The sequence below is a fragment of the Sinohyriopsis cumingii genome, chromosome 17 (genome assembly GCF_028554795.1).
Source record: "Sinohyriopsis cumingii isolate HCF-2022 chromosome 17, ASM2855479v2, whole genome shotgun sequence".
NCBI classification, from domain to species: Eukaryota; Metazoa; Mollusca; class Bivalvia; order Unionida; family Unionidae; genus Sinohyriopsis; species Sinohyriopsis cumingii.
In genome coordinates this window covers 59,552,875-59,572,735 of record NC_142977.1, presented here as the reverse complement: position 1 = coordinate 59,572,735, position 19,861 = coordinate 59,552,875, and the positions used below count along the sequence as shown (strand labels likewise).

At 33.7% G+C, this 19,861-nt stretch overlaps 1 protein-coding gene across 5 annotated transcripts in view; it reads left to right on the top strand.

The window, feature by feature from the left end:
• The window catches only part of LOC149779040 (uncharacterized), a 38,041-nt gene extending 18,390 nt beyond the window's left edge, over window positions 1-19,651 (top strand). For 4 of the 5 annotated variants that reach the window (XM_089939604.1, XM_089939603.1, XM_089939606.1 and 1 more), the window contains exons 6-10: window positions 133-224; window positions 600-690; window positions 1,527-1,656; window positions 9,026-9,177; window positions 11,031-19,651. In XM_089939604.1, coding sequence (XP_089795730.1) covers window positions 133-224; window positions 600-690; window positions 1,527-1,656; window positions 9,026-9,177; window positions 11,031-11,156 — 591 coding nt within the window. In that variant the 3' untranslated portion in view covers window positions 11,157-19,651. The remainder of the gene's footprint in view (window positions 1-132; window positions 225-599; window positions 691-1,526; window positions 1,657-9,025; window positions 9,178-11,030) is intronic. The other variant, XM_089939608.1, reaches the window with a different exon arrangement.
• Window positions 19,652-19,861: the final 210 nt, after the last annotated feature.

Sequence of the window (19,861 nt, the reverse complement as noted above, 5' to 3'; positions counted from 1 at the left end):
TTGTTAAAGCTATGTTACAAATACAAATCACACACACACACACACACACAAATTATGTTCATTTTATATTCATAGTACCTATGGTTGGTTGGAGAGGATCAGGCTTTCTGTGAACATTATTTTTATATTTAGTTGTTAGGTGGGGAGGTGTACCACTACAGTTCAAAATTGATGAAGAAACCAGCACGTATCGGAGGGCAGCATATATGGCATCAAGACTATGGGTAAGCTTGTGTGTGCGTGTGTTTGTATGTGTCTTTGTTTAGTCACATTATGGAGATGAAAAGCTAGAATGAAGAATTTAGGTAAATTAAATATAAATACACATTTTATTTTTTACTGCATGCATGATTCATCAGTTTAAAAACAGTATTCATGTGTGTTTTCAAGAAAATACTTAACTTCTTACACCCATGTGAGCAATGTCACCTCAAAATCATCTTGAAAGAGTCTTCTTTATTTTTGGGAGTATGCTTGTATGTTCTAAAGGAAAAGAAATATTGGTCAAAATTATTTTCATGAAACAGAGGAAAATGTTGCCCATCAGAAATATGAAGAAAATAATAGATAAAGAATGCTTACTGTTGTTTTTATTTCAGATATTGGTACAACAATGGACTGTTATTTCCAGATGCACTGACGGTTTTCATTGCAGTAGATGACTGTAAAAAGGAGAATGGATGTTTGCAAGTAATGAATAAACTGCAATTGCAAAATCAGTTTTCAAGAAGGTGGTGGGGGTAATAGAGTGTTCATAAGTGATAGTTCTTTCAGTCACAGTAAAACAGATGACCTTGAAGTTCTAATTTCAGCTTAAAGATATGAAAAGGAACATGGTCATAAGCAAATTTGACTTGTACTGTGGGGTATATTCTCTTATGTCTCATATGCAGCATTGTCGAATAAAAATTCTTATCATAGATTATTTTAGTTTCATATTAGATCTCCCCATTAAAAACAAACTACTGAATGTGGTATTAATGTGTATGTAGGTTATAAGACATCGAGACTTGACATGATTGTTTTATTTTTTGTACTGAAAGCAATAATTTTGAGAATATTTGGAAAGATATCAGAATATGGAAAATATGTTCAAGTTTAAAACAGTTTTACACTCAACTTATTAACATCTGATTAAGTGTTTTGAAAAATTACCTTTCAACATGCATGAAATAATATGCATAGTAATATAACTTATACAAGTGAACACACTTTTAAAGTTGCAGCAAAAATGTAGCTTAAGTCATACAAATGTAAGTCAAAGATAGTCAGCCATTACATTAATTCATCCATCAATCCAACCATCACTTGATCAATTAGTGGATCAATTAATGAAATAAAGGACCTATATGCTTAGAGCCTACATTATGCTATGGTGGAAGTTATAAATGAGGCAACCAATCCATCCATTGAATAATCCTATTATTATACTGCATTTAAATGCATGTATCCATCCATTGAATAATCCTATTATCACACTGCATTTGTATGCATGCATGTACAAGTATTGCCTTTTCTCACTTTAGATATTGCCTTGTTCTCACAAGTGTGGTAGAATTGAACACAAGCTGATTGGAGGTCAAACAGGGGCAGATCTGGAGAGAGTGGACCAGATTGCAAAAGTCTGCCCACTTCAGTTTGTGGAGATGAATGCAGGTAATATTTTGTATGTGTCTTATTTGTCCCATTATATGGCAGAATAGAACACAAGCAGTGGCAGCCGTGGTAAGGGCAGACCTCACTGTCAGAGTTTGGCCATTTCCATTTATAACATGTTGGTTCAGTTTTGGTATCTTTATATTCATCATTATACTGTCTGTCCGTCTGTTGGAATAATACTTGGCAGCAAAGGGTTATTAAATGTGTTTGATTGAAAATAATATCTTCATCAACTGTCAAATAATATGAATCATAATTTTTTTAAAAGTATTGTTCATTTTGATAGAAATTCATTTATGCCTCACGAGAAGCCACATTTATTCCATAAAGCCGAGAAAGACTAAAATTTTAATCCATACAACTAAGTACATGTAATCCAGTTAGCCTTACTGCTGTGTTATCATAAGATGTCTGGTTTAGTCGCTGATAATTGTTAAGATTACAATTATTGAACAGTAGTAATAGCTGAGAAGTGGCAGTATCGATGTACAATACACAAGTCAGCAGGAAAATGGTTTGATAGCCTTTATGGCTTCCCATAGTAAGATGTTGAGCTTGTTGACTTTGATAATTAGTGGCTATTGCTACTGACAATAATTGTCAAAATTACAAATCTTAACAGCAGCAAGGTCAAATCTGCGTGATGTTAATGGTACATATTGAAGCCGTTTTGGCTTCTCTCACTTAGTGTAAAAAAAAATGTATAAAAACAATAGGGTACCAGAAAGCAACTAACGAATCACGTGACAAGATCATTTCCTTTATAAACACATGGCAATTTGTTTAGATGCAGAATTTTTTAAATCCGTATTGTAGTTGGCAACATGAATAACTTACTGCAAAAAGATCAACATGACATCGAGGAAAAGAAAATTCTCAGTTTAGAAGAGAAAGTGAAATTAATTCAACTGACCAAGAGATGGGGGGGGGGGTTGAAGATCCTTGCAGAAAACTAATGTCAGAAAGACTCGGATAACAATATCGTGAAAGATAAGGAAACAATTCTGCAGAAGTGGGAAGGTGAAATGGCTGGAGAAAGGAAGATTGTTTGAGCCAGGAGATGTTTGTATCCTGATTTGAATGACAAGAAAAAGCAACAGTTTGAATTGGGATATGACGACTTTACAGCAAGTAATGGATGATTGCACAGATTTCAAGTGCGACACAATATTAAGTGTTTGTGGAGAATCAGCTGATGTTAATAATGAAGATTGGAATAAAGACTTAACGATATATGCATGGGATATGACAGCAAGGATATTTTTTATTGTGACGAGACTGGTTTGGTTTTTCGACTGTTACCAACAAAGTGACAGGTGATGTGATTTGTAACATAATTATTAAGAGTTTTAAAACTATATCAATGGTTATTCATAACATTCTTTTGAAAATGATGAAACAGTTTGTTTTACATTTATTTCACAACATGCATGTGATTTTTTAATGAAAATATTAAATGTTTTAGAATTAAATGTACTTGTGACTTTCTTCATATGTATTTACTATTTGCATTTGCCACCCTGCTCTAGAAAGCCCACCCACTTCCCTTCTGCAATAGGGGTGGCCTTATAAGAAAGGGACTACTGTAGATAAAATTTGTATCAATATGATTTCGGATTTGGTTGCCATGGTGACCATCTTGAAAATCTTGCTATGACTGCTTACCTGAATACATAGTCTTATCAATAAGGGGTTTTCATTGTTATGATTACTTACCTGAATAAATAGTCTTATCAGTAAGGGGTTTTCATTGTTGTGATTACTTACCTGAATACATAGTCTTATCAATAAGGGGTTTTCATTGTTATGATTACTTACCTGAATAAATAGTCTTATCAGTAAGGGGTTTTCATTGTTATGATAACTTACCTGAATACATAGTCTTATCAATAAGGGTTTTTCATTGTTATGATTACTTATCTGAATACATGGTCTTATCAATAAGGGGTTTTCATTGTTATGATTACTTACCTGAATACACAGTCTTTTCAATAAGGGGTTTTCATTGTTATGATTACTTACCTGAATACACGGTCTTCTTACCTGAATACATGGTCTTATGAATAAGGGGTTTTCATTGTTATGATTACTTACCTGAATACATAGTCTTATCAATAAGGGGTTTTCATTTAAAGAATTATTCTGATATGTAGTTGGTCCTAAATTAAAATTGTTTCAGTCAGACACACAATATGGTTTCCATGGAGTTTTTAATACAAACCTTCCTATCATATCTAGTTGGTCCTAAATTAAAATGGTTTCAATCAGACATACCATATGGTTTCCATGGAGTTTTTAATACAAATCTTCCTATCATATCTAGTTGGTCCTAAATTAAAATTGTTTCAATCAGACACACAATATGGTTTCCATGGAGTTTTTAATACAAACCTTCCTATCATATCTAGTTGGTCCTTAGTGAAAATTGTGCTGATCAGTAACGACCATCTTGAAAAATTTCGGTAACAATACTTTTCTTGAAGGCATGGCCATAATGATTTGGAGTTTCCACTAAAGTACTTCTCACTGTACATAGCTGTGCCTAAATAAAAATGCCGTTGTTCCCTAGCCCCTGAGTTTTAAAACAGTTTTGTTACAGCTGCTTCTCTTAAACAGATGGCCATATCATATGAAAACCCTCCACTTTTTGCATTGTTTTTTTTATATTACTATACAGTGCAGATGTAACATTTAAATTAGCAGTCTTGATGTCCGTCCTGAAAATCTATATGGCCAATTCTTCAGAACAAATAGTGTAACATTGCTTTTTCACTAAAACACTTATAGCATAATGTTGCTGGTTCTAAACAAAAATGGTGTTCATCCGACCTTCAGCATGGCAACGTAGGGTCATCTAAAAAATCTTATCACAACCCCTTTTGCATGGGATGGTGGCATTGACATTAAGTTTTCACCCCAAAACATTTTGCGATATTTAGTTGGTTCTCAGTGAAAATGGTATAGATTTGTCCATCAACATATCTTGCGCTTTTGTAATGGAGTTTTGAAAGCCAGGCCCAATCAACTGTAAAGTTAGGTCAAAGGTTACTGCTTGCATCTTTGCACATCACTGAGCTTATGAACAAATTGACTTGTACATGTACAGGCAAATTTTGACCAGACTTTATATTGAGTTGCTTTTTAGTGAACATGTTGATAGTCAGAATTTTCGTTTGATTGCAAGGTCAAAATTGTCAACTTTTTAACTATATATGATAACACAAACAAGAATGAAAACAACAGGATTTTATTCAGTTCATTTTGTGGATATGTCTGATGACTACATTAAATGATGTTGCTTAAATAACTTTGTTTTCTTTTTTTTAAATTCCCACAGTCTTAGATTTAACCAAAACTAGTATGTGTGTATATTTTTACTTTCTCTGAAACAGGTTCATTGATTTTCTACACATAAAGTAAGAATTTTATCTGCAGGTATCTTGTGAGCATCATAAAAATGAGATATTAAGAAAATATATTTGTTACATATTTTTTTAAAGTTTCTCATGAATTTCAGAGATGGTTTCATTACTCAGCAGTTAGAAAGAATAAAAGGTCAGAAAATACAGATCTGATGTTTAATTCCTAGAAATTATTTTCAGCCAGTAAACAGGTAAAGCATCAATCCTTCAAGGAACTCTTGTTCGGTGGACATTATATGAGAGAGATTTTTACAGTTAACAAGTTTAATGATCCAGACATGTACAGTAAAAACAAAACGTAAAGTCCGTGAAGCAAGAAATGTTGTTAATAGTGCCAACTTTTGTGATCAGGATACAGTACTCTTCAAGATACATTCCATCACATAGTTTCATAAATCAAGGTATAACAAAATGAATATGGGATTTAAACTTACATATGTATGTGATCTCGAGTTAAACTAAAAATCCAAAGCAAAAATCTGTAAAATGTGCAATGTAGGTCATAGCTATCATATATTGCAAGAGTGTGTTTTGGATAACAATGCATAATCATCTAGTTCAGGGGTCTCAAACTCAAACCACCCTCAGGGCCGCATGAGGGCTTTTTTGATGGCTCAAGGGCCACACCACTTTTGTTATTTCTCATAACACCTTGTGATGCCAATCATTTTGTGGGCCACAGGATATGGCTTGGTGGGCCGTATGCAACCCGCGGGCCATGGTTTGAGACCCCTGATCTAGTTTGATGATATTATGATGATATATAGGTCAAAATGACCTACTTTTATGATGAAGTTTTGTACTGATCATCAAGATGCAGTCCTCAATAGGTTTCATGATTCTAGGTAAAAGAATATTTACAGTGTGAAAAAAAACTATTTGTCGTAAGCAAAGTGCAAGATTTAACACAAATCAGTGAAATGTAGGTTATAGTGACCTTTTTTGTCAATATGTGATGCTATTATTGATTCAAACAGTCATATATTTTGATGATTCTAGCATGAACAGAGCTTGAGAAATTAACTTAACCCTTTACCTCATAGAGAGTATGTCTTTTTTGCCCATAGATATACATGTAGCAAAGTTACCCAGTGCAGTGTGCTATAAATAAAACACCTGTTACCTATTTGATTCCATACACATAGGCCTGCCTGTTGACTGTTAAGCAGTGTAGTATATGTTACATTTAACATCAATTTAAACCACTTTACATTTTTGGTACACATATATTATGTATAGAAAGATTTAAGAATAAAATACAATCGTTATAGCTGTATAATTATTTTTCACGGACTGTAGCTGCAATTTCTCATACTCAAAATTTACAAGTTCTTTGCATTTGCATCACTAAATCATCTGAATTTGATAATTTATAAAAACTAATTGCTGGCTATGTGAATATCAGAGCCTTTACTGAAGTTATTGAAGCTTTCATAGTTGTGATTCTAATCGTGAAAACTTGAGAAAGTACTGAATGGACTCCGCAGCCTCCATTTGGAGAGTATGACCTACTTTAAATAGCAGATTTCGTCCAGATCTCAAACAGTGATCATGTGATCTGATGTAATGGTCATTCACACCATAGGGGTTTTCCCTGAAGGTGGTGCTACGAAAACCTGCTCAAAATGGCTGATGTTTACAGCAGGCGTTGAAAGGTACTTCCATGAGAATGGTGTAGAGGCGTCAAAAGAGACATCAAAAGGTGTGTCCATGAGAATGGAGTAGAGGTGTTCAAAGGCACTTGCATGAGGTAAAGGGTTAAAACACAAAATTCAATGAAAGTCGGTGAAGTGCAAGATATTGGCCACAGTAGTCAACTACTGTAATGAGGTGTAGAACATACTAAGTTGTATCACCTTGACCAAGTTTCATGATTCCAGATATAACGATACATACATAATACAGAAAATCTGAACTATATGCGAAAACTTAATGAAGAATGTAAAGCTAACATACATGTAAAATGTAGGTCCCCATTGTCCCCTTCCCAGGGGGTAGGTACTATGAAACGTCAGACTGCTGCCAAGGACCCAGGAAAAAAAAGAATAGTTGATATGAAGTTAAGCTTTACATATGCTGTACTTTATCTGTGTGAATGCTGATGCCAATGCATGGGTATGAAGAGCTTTTTTGGCTTTTGCTGACACAAATGATGCAAATATTTCAGGTACCAATTTCTTTGTGTGGATTCACCAGAATAATGAAATGTGATCAGCAGAGATCTTTGAAACACTTAATTACGCGTATTTGGACACCAATTTTTGATCTGGGATGCAGAAAATCACTGAGGCGGGAGTCCTCTGTACGCATGTAATGGGTATGCGACAAAATTCAAAGACTTGCCAGTCCTGCTTCAGCCACTTGCTTTGTGGGAAAATGTGTCAATCAATTAGCTGTGCTGGTATTTACAATGACAGAATTCAGTGACTTAAAGACCCTTTGGTGTACATACATGTTGCCATTTTATAAGAGTACATAAAAAAGAACATGATGCAATAGCTGGGCAGTAATTTCAAAGGCTGTGACTGGTGGCCGGGTGGTAAAATGAAAATGTACTGATATTTACAGTGATTGAATTCAGAGGCAGAAAGACCCAGAGATGTACACGTGGTCACTTATAACAGTTTTCATTAAATAAACAACTTTAGCTTTCGTTATTGTGTTCATTTCCGAATGTAGCGGAATAAGCAGTGCACATGACCTCAGACTTGAGACATGTTGAGACTTAGACAAAATGCCATTCATAAGTGGGTGACAAGTTGGCTGAAAATGTAAGCTTCACCTTCTTCTGTTAGGAAAGCGAAAACGACTTCGCCCTGTGATTATTTAAGATGTACATTGACTGACCATACCATATTTTTTTTTAATGCCCCTCGCCTTAGCCCGGTTAGTTCTAGTGTTGTAGCGAAGTATATTCATCAAGGCATCAGTAGCTAGGCCTAGTTTTTATATCAATTACATTGACAAACAAACTCTTGCCCATTCACAAGCATTATGCTTTGATAGCTGATTGACCATTAACTCTTTTCCGATTAAGGTAGCAACTATCAATTTCCTGCATGCTATCTTTTGATGATAAAACATACAAACTTGTGTTTTAAGATCAGAATCGGTGATCTTGATATATATTAACTGCCTCTTATACACTATTTCGTCATTAAATTAGTTTGAAACTGCAAGTGAATCAGTAGGCCTAATGGGAAATAATGGCGGACTTCGCTAAGTCTGGGATGTACCAGTTTATTAGATTGTCTGTTTTCTTAAATCATCGGGCAGATATATTCAGAAAAAATATACAAATCATTGAAACCAAAGCCTAGGTATTATTTTATTAAAGATTTAATTTTAAAATGCAAATTATGTGGTCAGATCCTAGCGAGACCTCTGATCAGTATCATAGAATATTTCAGTCATTAACTGATATGATTGGTATTATACTGGTACATGTATCGAACAATTAATAATACAAACAAACTATGGTAAAATATAGTCTCTTATGATTTGGCCAGTATTGGGTGGTTTGACTTGCAATATTTTGGTGTCACTTTTAATCAAAGATCAGAATTTCATGTGAGTACTGATCTCTTTTGTTGTTTAATATTTAATTTTTGTTTATATTTGGTATATAACTTTTGTACTTATTGGTCACATGAACATGTTTGAATAATGACCATATAATTAGTGTGTTGTGTGCAAATGTTTGGGTGTAGTATACAAACCCTATGACTCCATCATGTCCATTGCAGTAAACCTGTATGTTCCTATAACATTTTCCTTGATTCTTATTGCGGGGAAGGCCACAGTTTATCCCAGCAATACATCTGTTTTAAAACTGCACATTTTCAGCCATTAATGAGTAAATAGTGCAATATATAAAGTATTATTAATATATCTTACATTTGGTGATTACATACAGCATTTCATTCCTTGTATACACTTTTCAGGGGATGCCTTGTTTTTCCATTGCAATTTACTTCACTGTAGCAGTGCAAACACGAGTGAAAATAGACGATGGGCACTTCTCACTGCCTTTAACAGGGCCAGCAATAATCCTGTAATAAAACATGACCATCCCCAGTACACTCCACTTCACAAGGTAAATAATCCAAGAGTACCCCCAATATGTTCTATTTATGAAAATAAATGGAACCATAATACACACTTGTTCAGGAAGAAAATATAATTCCTGTAGATTCCACTTTAAAAGAGGAACATGTACTCACTCTCCAACTGCAGACAACATAGACCCTGATCTGCCATTGCATAATGTGCAAGCAGATCATGTTCTGTGTTTTAAAAAAAAAACTATTTACTTGTAACACACTGCATAAACCCAAATCTGTCTGTCATTATGTGATGTCAGACCTGGGTCTGAGCCGTTTGGAGTTTGACCTGGCTTCTAATTGAGTATAGATGGTACCAATTAATAAAAATGCAGCAAATCTGTCACAAAATAAACAAGCTAAAGTTCAGATCACTGTATTATGAGAAGGTATTCATCCATTTGTGTTAATGGCTTCCATAAATTTCATGTAGAAGTACAGAATAAATTATGATAATGTTATGATAATTATTTACATTAACTATTTTATCAGCTATGTAGTTAGCTACTGGTCATGTCATCAGGCAAGCATTTGAATAATGATCATGTGGGATGAAGAGTTTGAGCTTTGCTATACATTTAGCCATATAAAAGAGACCAATCTATTGTACGAATTTATGGAGAAGGTTGAAATTTTCTTCTGATGCTGGATTATTTTGGTTCATCTTGACAAAATTGCCAATAGCAAAGCTGTAAAACATGTTTACAGTAGTCAAATTTGTCCACAAGAGCAGCATATAAAATTTGCTGTAGTTGAATTGTAAGACTTCTCCACAGTAGCAGCATATGCTGTGTGCTGTAAATTGGCTGTGAAACTCATCCACAGTAGCAGCATATGCAGTGTGCTGTAAATTAGCTGTGAAACTCATCCACAGTAGCAGCATATGCTGTGTGCTGTAAATTAGCTGTGATACTTGTCCACAGTAGCAGCATATACTGTGTGCTGTAGTTGAACTGTATGATTTGTCCACAGCAGCATATACTGTGTGCTGTGGTTGAATTGTAAATTTTGTCCACATTAGCAGCATATACTGTGTGCCGTAAGTAGAGCTGTAAATTTTGTCCACATTAGCAGCATATACTGTGTGTCGTGAATAGAGCTGTAAATTTTGTCCACATTAGCAGCATATACTATATCTAGAGGAAAGAGCATTAAAGTCAGTGTCTGGGGAAGATGGGTTATGAATGGGTTATGTTCTTATGGGTTTTGAATTATTTGGCATCTAACTCAAACTATTGTCAGGTATTCTGTTTCTACACATGGGCTGGAGAATGTAGTCTGGTTGCTTGATCTTAGTGCAGTCATTTAATAGTTAGAGATAGAGGCCCTGTATCCTAAATTTAATCATAAAACCAATAGATATAGTTAACTATGGAAATGATACAACTACATAGAGACATGTCTATGAAGGACAGATTCCTCAAAAGGTCATCCTTTATTGACAGGTGTCCTTATTATAGAGGTACAGTTTTAGTCTGGTTGCCAGACCTTATTGCAATCTTTGGAAAATTAGAACAAGAGGCCCTGTATCAATTTAATCATGAAACCAATAGATATAATTAACAATGGAAATGATACAACTACATTGAAACTTGTCTGTGAGGGGTATATGTCCCCAAAATGCCATCCGTTATTGACAGATGTCCTTAATATGGAGGTAAATTGTATAGGTGGACTTCTGGCTTTATGACTGCTGCTATTACTGATGTATCCTTGGTAGAGAGTTGTCCACAATGGCAGGTGTCATTGAACTTTAAAGTGTTAACTAAAATAAGAAACTATATTTACTATATTTTTTTTAAGTTTACATACAACATTATACTTTCAAAATGTATATTTTTATCAGGTGAAGAACTCTGCCATTCTAGACTGCAGCAATTTTGACGACCTGAGTGGAAAAGATTTCTTCAACTTTGAAAAGGCCCAAATCCATGTGGTGGAAGGAAAGAGGATTACAGAACAAGGACATTGAGATTACAGTTCATGGATATACTGTGTTAATCAGTACACTTTAATTCGTTATTATCACTCTAAAATTATGAATAATTTTAATCTAGCTTTGGCCAGAAAAAGTTCTAAGTTCACATTTTAGAGGTTTGCATTTTGCACATCTGAATATGTACAACCCTGAATGAATGAATTTAGCTTGCATATATTCGCCAAATGTTATATGCGACTAAGAAATCAGTCATCTTTCATTCATCCAATCATAGTACTGTGAAGACTGTTCTGTAAGAACATTTTTGGGACCAGACAATTTTATAAAAAGAAAATTAGCAGAATCATGAGGAGTGGGAAAGGTTAATGTATGGTGATTAATTTGTTTGATTTACTAAGAACTTAATATTGCTTTCCCAGTCACATATATAACTTTTGCAAACACAGTGATTTTTCTGTTTTATTTGTTTGTCTTGTCTACGTTTTGTATTTGCCTTTGAAGAAGACTTATTAGGAGTCAAAAGCGCTTAGGCTAGTTAGATACAGAAACACTAAAAAAACACACACACATATTCCAAACAAAATAGGATTTTAATTTTCGCCTAAGTCCCATGCATTGTTTTAATGGTTTGCCAATAATATGATTTTAGAATAATATTAAAATTAGTAAAATGTAGGCTGGTGGTCCAGTTAACATAATTGTTCACTGTCCTCAGAGACATTAATCCTTTTGAAAACTGTACTTTATATAATTTTGATATCGTTATTCTTTGCAAGGGTGTGCTTTTCCAAGGGTGGCTGTAAAACTGAGGTAAATTGCTTCTATGGGAGGGTGGTAAATTTCAAACTGGATTCTGGCCCCCCCCCCATGTTTTACTGCAAAAGCCATCACCTATATTTCAGTTAATATAATGTAACATATGCCATTATGATGGCTGATTGATATGCTATATGTAATTTATGTGTGTAATATGTTTTGTTATTGGTGCTCTGCTTTCATTAACTAGGTATTTTTTTATATTGAGCAAGGTCTAATTGTATGCATAAAGTAAAATTAATCATTACCACAAGAATAATAACATGCATGTTAATAGTTAATGTAAGATGTTGGGAATCATGTTTGAATAGTCTGGAAAATTTTCCAGAAGCAAATGCCAACCAAGAATGGTCTCCTTATAATGTTGAGATGTAAATCTTTGGTATATTTCATTGGAAGGAAACCCAGTTTCCTGGATAGGGCATGAAGGAAGATGTTAATGGTTTCAAACCCATCTATATTTTAAAGGTTAAAAGGTCAGTCTGTATAGTAAGGAAAACAGGTCAACAATTTATTATTGTGATGTTTGAAACATATTGAACGAAGTGCTAAAATTGTACCAAATGATGCACAAAGATATAAAATTGAAAAATGTTTTGAATTTCACCTTTTTATCATTTGTAGAGATATCAGTACCTCCATCTTATTGCATTGTCATAGCTGCCAAGTGTTCTGTTTCTTTTCTGTATTTGTTCCATATTTTGGACTCAAATACTGCTGTACATTTGTCTTGTTAAAAATCCGTTTTTAATTTAAAAAAATTAAATTCAAAATTTCTATGCAATTTTCTGTTTATAATGGGCACCCGGTTCCATTCTGAGAGTAAATGTGTTGAATGGATATAGGGATATCAGGTTCTAAAATATGATGGGTTCATTCTAAATCAAGGCTACCATACCAGTCTTTAACCACCATATTGGATTGCTGTATCTTGTCTTCGTAGTATTTAACTTCTAATTATGTCAAAAAGGAAAGCAGAAGATTAAAAATTTTCTCCAGCAAAAGAAAAGAAAACAACTGGAAGGACAAATCATTTGTCCTGTTTAGATTTGTGAAACCATTTAGTAAAGAAGAAAACCATGCATTTTGCAAATTGTATAATTGTGATTTCTCTATTGGACAATGGAGGTGCTCAGCTTGCTGCTACATCTTCACCAACTCAGCCTAAAATTGGGACATTTATAAATGCCAGAGAGAACCTTCTTGTAATTTGATTGAGGTTCAGTTTACTTAATTTCTTTTAGAAATAAACCTTCCTCAGTTTCTAGTGATGCTTGCGATTTATTTTGCACACTTTTTCCACTTAGTATAATTGAAAATCATTACTCGTGTGCTAGGAGAATGACAGTTCAGTACAATATTCACACAGAAGTCACATCATCAATGAAAGATGGTAAATTGGAATCAATAATGACTGAAAAAAACAAGGTGTTAAAATAGCTCTTATAAACAGCCTTTGTCTATGCATATGTTGCATTCTTGCACCTTCTGAATGGAACAGGGTGCCCATTCAGAAGGTGCAAGATTGCAGTACATTCATCTTTGATACTAAATAATTAAGTTACTTTACTGATGGTTGTAGATGTTTTAAATAGTTACATATGCATTGAATTTTTGTCTTAAGCAGTCAGTATTTTTGTATGCTGGGTTGGCAGGTATGCATTGTATATATTCTCTGATACAAAATAGTTTTTATTACTAATAATATTAAGAAGCTTTATGGTTTTTCAAAGGCTGGTTTTGCATACCAAAGGAAGGCATCTCAGATTTAGGTAAATAATTAGACTAATCTTCACTATTGTTCAACCTTAAATTATAGACAATGCTCTTTTATAAAATAAGAAAAAATGTTCACCTTTTGGAGTAGTAATTTTATGATAGAAAGATGGACCATGAGTATCAACATCATTGTTGCTGCTTTCTTCCAAGGCTGTCAACAGAATTTCAGGAAGGGGGTTCCTGGACTGTTCACTACAGGAACTCAGGAGACCACAGCCTTTTTTTAAGAGTCCGTGGCTTAAATTTGCAAGTCCCCTCAATTTAAAAATTGATAGAAAAGAAAATGCAAAAAGTACATGATCGATATTTTATTACATATCTGGATTAAATTCTCATCCTCATAAGATCACATTAGGTAGAAACTTTATCTGTAATTGTGCAAAATACTTCACATCATAATCCACTCTACCAACAGTAAACTGTTTTTTTTAGAAGAGTCACCTTCTTTACTTTTTCCTGTTCATTGACTTGTATTTGGTTTCTGGTTAATGAAGTCTTCAGGTATAAGATACTTCTCCATTATTCTGGTTAATTTATTGACAGTTTCATTGTACATAACTGTCCAGCTATATGGTCATCATTTTTCACACCTATTTTGATCATTTCATGCAGGATTGTCTGACCTTTTTGCAAAGGATGGCAACCCTCAACAATTATTACATTTGAGATTGCTAAAGGTTGATAGCTGCAAGTTATTATTTCCATTTCAAGTGAAAGTAGTTTCCTTTCCCACAGTCTTACAACACTCACAAATTGATTTTAAACGTACCTTTTCCACATTTTTCAACCATGGGAACTGCTTCCACGCGGGTCTTCAATTTTTAACATTGGTTGTTTTGCCACTTTTTTTTATCAGTATCCTAACCATAATCATGATGGAGTCAGCATTAAATATATATTTTAAGTTCAAGTTCACTTTGTTGTCTTCAGTAGTACTCTGTTTTTCTGTTATGTTTTTTTGCCTTTTATTATCATTAGTGTAGTTTTCATCACAAATCCATTTCCCACAAAAATTAAAACAGATTTTGCTGACTCATTTTTATGAGTCAACATACATTTCTGCACACTTTTAAAAGGTTTTTACTGATACTTTACAGTAGTGCCCATGTATAATTTAGATGTACCTTAAAGTTGTAGTCTATTATTATTATTATAAAATATTGTTGATTTGCCAATATTGCCCAAATCCAACTCAGAGAAAGCTTTGATTAATTTTATGACTCAAATATGCATTGTCACCAGTTTAATTTTTTTTTCATTTATATTTGCCAAAACATTGCAAGTGCTTAAACACATTCATTAGAACATTTGTTCCATTGAAGTCATGTCAAATTTACCTTTAGAGGGGCTTTCCTTTCCCCAAGATAATTACAGTGATATGGACTAATTAGTCACACTGGCTTCATGTCAGTTTACTTAAGCCTATCCTTTAGCTATTCCACAGATTGGCCCTTGCTGACCAAAATATAAAATGGGAGAGCATCTTGGTGGAAATGAGGTGCCTTGTGGGGATGCATTACAGAGAAAAATAGTGCATCCTTTGAGAATTCAATGCATACTTGTCCTGGAAGCTCAGATCTTGTGTAATTTAGGATCACTTAGGAACTTCAGGTGATCGGTCTTCTCAAAACTTTGATTATTGAAGATAGTTGAAACTCAAGAATAAAAAGGAAATTAAACTAAAATAAATAAAAGATGCAATAAAAATTGGATAATAACTTCATATGAGAAAATAAGAGTGAGTAGAAAAAAAAACCATACATGAGTCTTTGAGTATTGTTTTCTTGAAAAAATTTGTGTTGAATAAATGAGTGCATATATGTGTGCAAAAGAAAACAAATCCATAACTAATCCTAACTGATTAGCTTCACTATTGAAGAACCTGTTTGCTTTTTTGATTTACCTTCATTCATCTTGCTATATCTTTTTTCTTTAATCAAGCATATTTCTGCAATATAGAGGTAACAGGCATGATCAGTGCAATATTTTTATATTTGATTGGGAAAGCTAGAGAACATGTTGCATCCATGTGACATGCATTTTCTTGGAGATGTTGAGTTCCTAGCACAGGATAATATAAGTCGTTTAAAACCAGCACTCAATGTGGAAACGGTACATTATTGATTGGCATCTCCAAATATAGTTGTAATAGCTTCATCTGTTTGCGTGACATATGATTTGAACACAGGACTGTTGCAGTTTGCTATTTCAGTTTTTAAGGAATGTACAAGTTAATTACAACCCACATGGTTCGACAAGCACTGAACACCTGGACTGACATCATTTCTCATGATGTCTCAAAAAATTGCATTCAGCATTTTAGGTTATCTCAGCCATGAGAACTGATTCAGCCATTTGCAACTGGAAATTATTGATTTCTTTTGACATTAAAATTTCATCCAAAGCACCTTTCCCATGTTGATAATATTGACTGCTGTGTAAGATCACACCAGCAAAAATAATAATTATGTGCCTTTCCTGTTCAAAACTTAATAAAACTCATTTGCTTGGCTATTCTTAGCATTAAACAAACAATTGATAAATACTATTTGCTTGATTGTTCATTACTTTTATTTAAAACAAAACCAGAACACTGGTTATTATTTTAGCAATGTTGACAATGTAAAGTGTATGTTCTGATGTTTGGCAGTATACAGTAGCAAAGATGGGATTGCTATTCATTGTAGAGAGCAAAGATGGGATCTCTATACAGTATACAGTAGCAAAGATGGGATCTCTATATAATATACAGTAGCAAAGATGGGATCTCTATACAGTATACAGTAGCAAAAATGGTATCCCAATACAGTATACAGTAGCAAAGATGGGATCTCGATACAGTATACAGTAGAAAGATGGGATTGCTATTCACTATACAGTAGCAAAGATGGGATCTCTATACAGTATACAGTAGCAAAAATGGTATCCCGATACAGTATACAGTAGCAAAGATGGGATCTCGATACAGTATACAGTAGAAAGATGGGATTGCTATTCACTATACAGTAGCAAAGATGGGATCTCTATACAGTATACAGTAGCAAAGATGGGATCTCTATACAGTATACAGTAGCAAAGATGGGATCTCTATATAATATACAGTAGCAAAGATGGGATCTCTATACAGTATACAGTAGCAAAGATGGGATCTCTATTCAGTATGCATATGATTGTAAATGGGATCACATGAGCATGTTAGGGTGTAACTTACTCAGCTTTGTTGGTGGATTTGTGAAGCCAGTGTTAAGGAGGTTAAGGAGAAATTATGATTGATGCTTAGGGCAGTCTGATGCCTTGCATACAAAGATTTGCTATCCCTTGCTTATTTTGACACTTGTACAAAGATTTGACATCCCATGCTTGTTTTGGCACTTTTGTACAAAGATTTGCCATCCCTTGCTTGTTTTGACACACTCGTACGAAGATTTGCCATCCCATGCTTGTTTTGACACACTCGTACAAAGCTTTGCCATCCCATGCTTGTTTTGACACTTGTACAAAAATTTGCCATCCTTTGCTTATTTTGACACTTGTACAAAGATTTGCCATCCCATGCTTGTTTTGGCACACTCATGCAAAGGTTTGCCATCCCATGCTTGTTTTGACACACTGGTACAAAGATTTGCCATTTCGTGCTAGTTTTGACACACTGGTACAAAGATTTGCCATTTTGTGCTTGTTTTGACACTTGTACAAAGATTTACCATTTCATGCTTGTTTTGACACTTGTACAAAGATTTGCTATTCACTTTTACAGTTGTGTAGTTCAGAATAAGAATAAGATTTGCCTCCATTCCTTTGAGTGTCCAATGTGAGTATTAAGAAGTTGTTCCAGATATCTTTACCAGTAGACATATCTGGCATGTATAAGGATTTCTAGTGGCTTTATTGTAGAATATAGTGTATGGTGCAATATGATATTATTCAGTATTAAGTGGGACATTTATGATATTCCACAGTATGAAGAGGGGCACTATGTATTATACAGTATCTAGTGGTGCAATTTGGCGTTGCACAGAGTCAGATAAGGTGCTGTAGTGTTATACAATATCTAGTGATACAATATGGTGTTACACATTATCAAATAACACATTATGGTATTAAACAATGTGGTACATTATGGTATTATACAGTACCAAGTGGCTTATAATATTAATTATTTTGTTTGTATAAGCCACTAGACAGTACATACTATGTTCATTATATTGTTGTTAAAAATGTATTAATATGCTAAAATATTATTATTTACAATTAATTCATAACAAATAACTGCCACTGAATGTATACTTTGAAGTCATTTGCAAAAAAAAGCAAACTAACTTTTAATATTAAGATATAATTATAAGCTAGATTTATACCTTCGTATTGTATTTTGTTTCATCATGGAAGTGACTGATATGAAATTATCATCATTTACATTTTACCCCAATTGTGAAATTTCCCATTTTATGTCAGTTGCAATTCAGTTTTCCCCCAGTTTGGCCACAGATGGGGATAGGGAAAACTGGTCATTGTGCTCAGGTGACCTCTGCACACAAGTTTACCTTTTATAATATGTTATTGAACAAATACCATGCACTGCGTATCATCATCATCATATCTGTTAATACTATATCATTGTCGGTAATATTTTACTCAACAAATTCATTAAATATGCATACGTTTTTCTCTATAAAGTTTATGTTCACCACACCCCTGACCCTAATGAAAGGATGTAACACATATCTCTTCTGTTCACTTTAATCCATCCTATAAATTATATGACTGATCTTAGTTTTGAGCACAATGGCAAAGCAATAATTTCACTACTTAAAGCTTACATAGGTCAGTAAAACATAGGACTGACTCTTTTGTCCTTCAGCTTGTATAAGTTTCACTTGAAATTAGTAGTCAACATGTATATTATTTTAATCCAAAGGTGACCATACCATTTTGTGATGTGTACAATTGGAAAATAAATATTGAAAGCAAAAGGAATGCAAAGCATGGTGACCACAAGAACTAGCCCAGAACGATACATGATCCACCTAATTAAACTTCATGAAAAATGTACACCAGCAAAAGAACAAAATCATTAACTTGTGTGAAAAATTAGAATTTTCTACATCAATGGTCGCCATAAAATATCTAATTTCTCTTCTTTTTTCCAATAACACACTAATCTTTGGGTACTATGTATTATTTTAAGATACATTTCTAATTTTGTGTAGTCAGACTTTTTAACTTGTTTCCAGATTTAAAATTTTCACATAGAAAATGATAAAAGGAAGTAAAAATATTTAAAATATACACATAATAGAGGAAATTAGCAAAATTGTCACTTAACATGATATGATAATGCATACACACACACACACACACACACACATATAGAATATATGTATAGTATGTATGCTGTATCAATGATACACCACGAGATGTATAAATATTTCATTAAAAGGAATTTCGTTTTAAAGAAACATTTATACAATAAGTGGTATATCATTGATACAGTGTACATACTGTACATATATTTTATTTATATCACACACATATACATATATTTGTCCTTTGAATGGAGTTAAGATTTACTACAGGCAGCTGTTTATTGACTGAGTGAATGAACTCACATCCCAGAGTGTGTCCGCTACAAAATGTAGTTCTATGCCTTTTGTGGCTATTCACAATCACCTTGCATATTGATAAGTTGATTGTTTTCATTTTTTAGTTTCTATTTTTCTTCACATTGATTAAATCAGTATAATACACACTTACGATTAAACATGAAAGATGGTTTTAATGATAAAAGTAGCACACTAGAAACACTTGGTTGCCTTCACCATTCTCATGAACGCCTTGCTATTCATGTACCAGTGCATAGAAATGAATGTGGAATAGAAACTAAGCGAAATGCCTAACCAACAAGAGGTTATTAAAATAATTTGATATATTTACAGTTGATCTAAGTCATTATTCTGCTTTAGTAACAATACCACCAACCATAAACTGTCTCTCTCTCTCTCTCTGGTCTGTTTGACTTTTAAACTCTCTCTCTGTCTTTGTGGCTTGTTTGACTTTAAAACTCTCTCTCTCTTTCTCTCTCTCTCTCTCTCTCTCTCTCTCTCTCTCTCTCACCATTTGGTCAGTTTGACTTAACTTTTACC